Source organism: Sinocyclocheilus anshuiensis, unplaced genomic scaffold, assembly GCF_001515605.1.
Source record: "Sinocyclocheilus anshuiensis isolate Anshui unplaced genomic scaffold, SAMN03320099.WGS_v1.1 scaffold9, whole genome shotgun sequence".
Taxonomy (NCBI): domain Eukaryota; kingdom Metazoa; phylum Chordata; class Actinopteri; order Cypriniformes; family Cyprinidae; genus Sinocyclocheilus; species Sinocyclocheilus anshuiensis.
This window is the reverse complement of record NW_015540887.1, coordinates 2743737-2750755: the sequence shown is the minus strand read 5'-3', so window position 1 is coordinate 2750755 and position 7019 is coordinate 2743737. Positions and strand designations below refer to the sequence as shown.

The 7019-nt window shown below is 38.9% G+C and overlaps 1 protein-coding gene across 2 annotated transcripts in view; it reads right to left on the bottom strand.

The window, feature by feature from the left end:
- The window catches only part of abcb6b (ATP binding cassette subfamily B member 6 (LAN blood group) b), a 56262-nt gene extending 52012 nt beyond the window's left edge, over nucleotides 1-4250 (bottom strand). For both annotated transcript variants that reach the window (XR_001634267.1, XM_016486512.1), the window contains exons 1-5: nucleotides 3829-4250; nucleotides 3525-3723; nucleotides 874-966; nucleotides 584-776; nucleotides 346-467 (exon numbers count right to left, since the gene is read on the bottom strand). Coding sequence is in view for 1 of the 2 variants with exons in the window: in XM_016486512.1 (XP_016341998.1) it covers nucleotides 346-467; nucleotides 584-776; nucleotides 874-966; nucleotides 3525-3723; nucleotides 3829-3915 (694 nt within the window). In the remaining variant the exon portion in view is untranslated. The remainder of the gene's footprint in view (nucleotides 1-345; nucleotides 468-583; nucleotides 777-873; nucleotides 967-3524; nucleotides 3724-3828) is intronic.
- Between the last annotated feature and the right edge of the window lie 2769 nt (nucleotides 4251-7019).

The window sequence follows — 7019 nt, the reverse complement described above, 5'->3', positions numbered from 1 at the left end:
GCTGATGAAAATTCAGCTTTGCATCACAGGAATAAATGACATTTTAAAGTATATTAAATTAGAAAACTGTTATTTTAATCTATTTTGATCAAATAAATGCAGCCTTGGTGAACATAATTGAAAGTTTAAAAAACATTAAATAAATCTTGCCATTTTCAAACTTGAACAGTAGTGTACTTACAACAACTTTCAGAAATGTGTGATTAATCACCTTAATAACAAAAATATCTTATATTAACAATTAATAATAAATATTAACAATTAAAAATATATTGTAATTGTTCATATTTTAATCTATCAGCATCCTCCACAACATGAAAATAAGTGTGTTTGTGCTGCACTTACTGAGGTAGAGAAACATGCAAATGAAAACAATGAGGCCGAACCAGGCACTGAAGTACGTCACAAAATAGATGATGGCAATGATGATGTCAGCAATAGTGGGTACAATGCTGAACACAATATAGCTGTAAAAGAAATCAATGAATATTTAATTTAAACATGGAAAAAAAAAGTTGTCAACCATTTTATAGCATAGCATATATAAATATGGTGATACTAAAATCAAAGAAAATCATCAGACCTTAACAAGTTGTTCACGGAGGAGGTTCCACGGTCAATGCTGCGCAGGACATCTCCAGTGCGGCGGCCCAGGTGCCAGCGTAGAGAGAGGTCATGCAGGTGAGTGAAAAGACGGACCTGCACCACACGGCTGGTGTACTGCTGGACATAAGTCCACAGGAAGCTGCGCAAGTTACTGACAAACCCTGATGTCCCTGAGGGGAGAGAGACAGTTAATGGTTTGTACAGAATAAAACAAGCTGTAGTGTTTAAAAGAATCCTTACAATATGACTTTGAATGTCAACCCTCACCTACCCCTCCGCCCTGGAAGAACTTAAGGAGGACGTAAACACAGACCGTGATGGCCAGGGTTCTCCAGCTCTCCATTGCTGACAGCTGGTTCACTAGAATATTATAATTGCAAAAATACAGAGAACACATGAATGCATCTACTTGTGCTGGCTCAACTGGCACATGCTATTGTTTTGTGTCAGGATTTGCTCAAAAATGCACATGATCTTCAGAAATCATCCTAAGATGCTGTTTTTGTGCTCAGAAACATTTCTTATTAATGTCAATGTTGACAACAGGTGTGCTGCTTAATATTTTTGTGGAAACCATGGTACATTTTTCATGATTCTTTAATGAAAAGAACGTTCAAAAGAACTACAATCATTACACATGGTTTTACAGGCACAGAAATAATATAAAAAACAACCTTACTGACCCTAAACTTTTGAACAGTAATATTTTTGCTTAACTATCCCTTTAATTGTATGTACTGTACATCCCCAAGGCTCTGTGTAGGAAGCACATACTGTGAACACATTTCTGCTGTTTTCCTATTAATGAGTGTGTGCAGGGCATCTTCCCTTTAATCACACATAGACTATAAACTTCAACATCCTGAGTCATGAATAACCACACGACTTCAGTTCAATACACAAAAATTTAACAGCTGCCCAAAACGGCCATCTCACTGACTTATACGTGAATCCACAACAACAAAAACAGAAAAAAAAACAGCCAAAAGGATGCAGTCTGAGCCAGGAGCCACAGCATAATGTATCTAAAGAGAACACACTGGTCTGTCCTGGGAGCTGAGAAAGATCCTCAATGTAATTCATTTACATTCATGGCCGTTTTGATTGTGCACTCGGAATCAAATGAGGAAAGAAAAGGTGGAGGGTTGAAGCAAAAAAAAAAAGAGAAAAAAGATCAAAACAAAACAAGAAAATGCCAAGGGCAAAAGCAAAAACTCTCTTCCTCTCTGTTGAGCTGGGGGCGTAGAAATGGATGGTGAGAGAGCTGATTTTTATCCTTGGCATGGGGGCAGAGAGAGCTGCGGACAAAAAGGCCCTTGTACCAGCGTGTTAACTCTGCTAAAAGCCCCTAATGCCCCCTAATCGTGACTGGCAGGGTTGGTGACCTCCCCTATTACCCCTCTCAATCTCTCTCTGCCACACAAAAGCTCACTTTTCTCCCAGGATGGCTTTCATGTGCCTCCAAATGCAAAGCTGTTACTTGTCTCTGATAATGAAGCACATACACACCACCAACTTCAGGAAGAGATCAAATGAACAACGTACACTTAAAGAACGAGGATGATAAAAGAATGAATGAATAAATGAATCAAGACAGGGAATTTCAGAAATGGTGGTGAAAGTAAGAAAAAAAAAAAAAAAAGAGGCAGAGAATGAAGGGTGGAAACAAAGTCTTGAGCCACAGAAGAGTTTAGCATAGTTGGGTTTTGTCCCACGTTTCTCTTGTAAAAGATCGATACTTCTTGGCTTATGTGAACCAAAGGCTTTGACTTCCCTGAGAGGTTTCGGGGGCTGCTCACCCATCCAGCTGGCCCACAAGGGGCTGAGAAAACTGGCAAGGGAGGGGCAATCCAACTTCACAAGCACAAGAACACTCCCGCATATACATGCTTGACTTGTTTCAAAACTGCCTTTATATATAGTTTTTTTAACAACAAATATTCATCATCAACATCTTTTTAGGTATATTAGGTTATCTGTTTCAAACCAATTAAAGGGCCTCAGCACAGCGGCATGTATTTTTAATTACTGCAAACAAATTCAAACATTTATTCCTTCACACACACACAAAAAAAAAGCTACTGATCATCTTTAAAAAAAAACAACAACAACAAAAAAAAACAGCAGGTTGAGCAGCTCTCCTTTATATATAGTTTTTTTAACAACAAATATTCATCATCAACATCTTTTTAGGTATATTAGGTTATCTGTTTCAAACCAATTAAAGGGCCTCAGCACAGCGGCATGTATTTTTAATTACTGCAAACAAATTCAAACATTTATTCCTTCACACACACACAAAAAAAAAAGCTACTGATCATCTTTAAAAAAAAACAACAACAACAAAAAAAACAGCAGGTTGAGCAGCTCTCACCTTCCCAGGTAACGGCAAATGTTGAAAGCTGCTGTCCTCTACTGGTCATGCATGGTAATGCAAATCCTTTGGCTTTTTGTTTTATTTATTTATTTTTATTAAGGGGCCAGATTTGAACCTTTTAAATTATTTTCAGGGGTATTTTATTTTAGCTTTAAGAAGACTTTTTTTCTCTGAACCACATAACACAACAGTCTTATTGAAAAAGTCAATAGGTCCTTTAAAAGTCAATAGGTGATTTCTTATTTAAAAACACTATATAAACTACACAGCAATAATGATTAATTTGATTGATTGATTAATGATTAATAATGAATAATTTCACCTTCGAGACTATACTGGCTACACTGTCTGAATAAGCCCTAAAATATATAATACTTATATAGGCATAGAAACAAGCATTATGAAATACGTCAAAGTCCGTTTTAGGGTGGTGAGACATTTTTGTCCCTGCTGTAGAATTAATGTACATGCTAGACCTGTGTGTATGAAATTGCTACAGACTTTGAAAGAATTCTAAATGCATAGATGAATCTAGTCTCACCTATATTCCTGCTGTAAATGGGTACAAACACATTGATGACCCGCTCAAGTCCCAGCAGCCCAACACACAGAATCACCAGAGCCTGCAACCCCACACTTCCCCTGGGCCACATGTATGGCACCAGCAGACACACTTTCCTCCTGAAGCCCTGCCATGCTGACCCAGAGATCACCTCCACTTGGCCTTGTCTTTGATGCTTCTGATGAACAGAGAGAAACATACAAAGACATTTAGGTGTAATAGAACCTTCAAATAAACGTACTGAGAATCTGATAAAGTGATTTCCAGTTACTGTTATACTTACCTCTACAGTCAGTGCAAGTGATGCTTGCTCAGTTTCATTTTCCAGTGCGACTTGTTTCGTGTGTCTTTTAGAGTACTTGTTTGCCATTGTTTGACTTCGTAGGAAAAATTAGGCTTTCAAAAATACAGTCTGAATGCATTATTCCATTGAAGTGTATTGCATTCTATGGACTTGCAAGGTTTTAAAGTGCATATGTGCGCGAATGCAGTTTTCGAATGATTATACCGACCGTCTGTATTCATTCAGCTGAACGGGAAACGCTGCGTGTCATATGGGCAGCATTCACATGACTGATAGACTTGTGGTCATGTGGCTCAGATGTTAAATGAAAACGCTGACGCGTTTAAACACTGAAAAGGCTGTTTTCCTCTGTTAGGTGTTGTGAAAGAATAGTTTTCGTGCAGCAAATCCGCTAGCGGTTTCTAAAATAATATTCCTCCAGGGGGCGCTTGGCGGCTCAGAAAGGCAGATTGCTCACTGAGTCGCGTTCAAAACAAAGACGTTTTTGTCTTACTAAAACTGTGTACTCTACAATAATATATATTTTTAAATCAATTCTAGTTCTAAGGAATGGTAACTGAAACACAAATTAAGCAAGTTCTAAAATTACATCTATAAAATGTATAACCAAGAAGTAATTAGAAAAGACTGATTAGTCCAATCTGACTAGCGCTGTGAAAAGTAACAAGAATCACATGACAGTACAGGGCCGCGTGCATCCGTTCCATTTATTTAGTATTATTTTTAAACTGAGTAAAAGTACAAAAGTACTTAGTGGATGCAGACATTAAATTTGTATTAATTTACAAATAAGAAATTATTTTGTCTCGCCTCACTTTTTCTTTGTCAGCTAAAACAATGTTTGGAAAAAATAAGTGAATAACAATGTGCTAATGCAGGCCTATATAAATTCACAAACATGACTGTCTCTGTACCAGACTCAAACATAGCCTTCTGTTAGTATCCGTTCAGTATGAAATGCTTCTTCAAAGGCTGCAGTCAAATCTTAACAACTTGTGCTACAGTCGGTCTGTGAAGGCAGGAAATTACACCAAAGCGCTTAAAAAGGAAAAGACTTTAATGAACAAAAATATGATTCAGTGAAACTGCGACTTGTTATAGCACTTGCATATCTTTGCTCTCTTGTTGGTTTTGATTGCTTCCATTGTTCTCATTTGTAAGTGGCTTTGGATAAAAGCGTCTGCTAAATGACTAAATGTAAATGTAAATGTGAAAGAATCATTAAAAGATTTGTTCAGCACACAGATTCACTCATGAACAATTAACATAGAGCAGTTCCTAACAGTGATGCTGACCTTAACAGACACCACTACATGCACGCACAGATGAGGAATATATATGTAAAACTGTAAATAAAGATGATAATGGTAATAGAGAAGCATAAAGTACATGTAACATAGAGCTCAAGCTGCTCTAATTGACTTGCTGCTGATGTCAAGTGTTGTTTACATTTAAATGAACCTCTATATTATGTTAATAACAGCAGATTTAGTTGATTTTTGAAATCAACAAACTGTCCCTGAAGCCTTGAAGCTGATCACATGTGCTACAAGCTCTTCAACTCTTCAGTTTGGTGAGTTTCATCAATTTGTCAAATTTGTAAAGTGTTTCTCCAGGCATCTTCATGGAGCAGCAGACTCGCCCCAGAAGCAGGGCTCTTTCCACACACCTGAGGGGATTCTTGGTGTTGGGAGCGTCTCTTTCATTCAAGAGGTCTGTGAGCTTTCACAGCTGGCAGCTGTAATCAGGTTAGATCACACCTACAGCTGCATCTCTGCCAAAGCTCACAGACCCAACAGACTGGAAGAGCGCTACCTGAAGAACTGCGGTCTTTCCTGACATCCGTCCACCAGCCTCAGTCTCTTCAGTGGACGAGTGTCTGGAGTCTCTGTGTCAGCAGGAAGATCCCGTCTCCATTCACGGCTGCTGTGTGCAGGGCTACCAGGACATTTACTGCTCTGTGGAGCCCATGATGAAGACACACTGTGGTCAACAGCATCCCTACAGCCTTGAGCTGGGGCTGAAGATCATGCAGCGCCTGTGGGAGACGCTCAGCTGCCCTTCACTGCTGGAGACAGAGCAGCCAGACGGACGCGTCTTCATCACTGAGAGCTTCACAAGCAGCAGAAGCTTCGCTCCATGAATCCACGTGAACGTCAGTGAAGAACCTCTGCCTGAGCAACACTGAGTCATCACAGTGTCTCATGAAGCATCACACAGTGGGACCTACATTTGTAAATACTGTATATATTGTACATAGTTATAGAGTAAGTTTTATTTTCTAACCCTAGTTTTCATCACATTGCTGTGTGATTGTTTGGATGTTTTTGGTGATTGTCAATGCAGTGTTTTATGGTCCTCTGTTGTTCTAATTGGCTTTTAGCTCTTTGCTACGTGGTTGTCAGGATGTTTTCGGTGGTTTCCTGTGTGTTGACTTGCATTTGCCAAGGTTTTCTGCACGGTTGTTAGCGTGTTGCATTGCGGTTGCTGGACTCCTCTGTTTGATTTTTATGCGTTGCTATGTGGTTGTCAGGATGTTTTGAGTGGCTGGTTGACATGCGGTTGTTTTAAACAGGGTTAGGGTAGGTAAGGGTCCCTCACATGGTTTGCAGCTTGACGTGCTGTGAGGGCTTGTGTGCCTCAGTAATGCTGAGAGCTACGTCACTTCACAGCTACTGTAGTAGGGTCACCCATAGTGGACAGGTCTCAGCTGAGATGCCAGAAGAAGACAAACCACCGGATTCTGGACAGCAGCAGATTGGCCTGATGTTCCTGTCAGAGGATCACCATCTTCTGTTTACAGGTAAGTTGGATAGACATACAATATATGATAGTTGTCAGTTGGAGTTAGTAGTTTCTTTCGCATGGAATTTGAAAATTCTGAAAATAATAATTAATCGGTCAATTCAAATATTTCATAACAATTAATTAACATTAATTACAGATTTTGAAAGTGCTAAAATTGAGATTGACTTCTTTTAGCACCTTTAGCACCTTCTCAAGGAAAGAAAACAATGTTTTATTAACAATTTTCAAACAGAGCCTTACTAAAAGTGAAATAAAACGAAAATGTAATGAGAAAGTAAAACTATAAAACAGACACACACACACACACACACACACACACACACACACACACACACACACACACACACAGAGAAAAACAATTA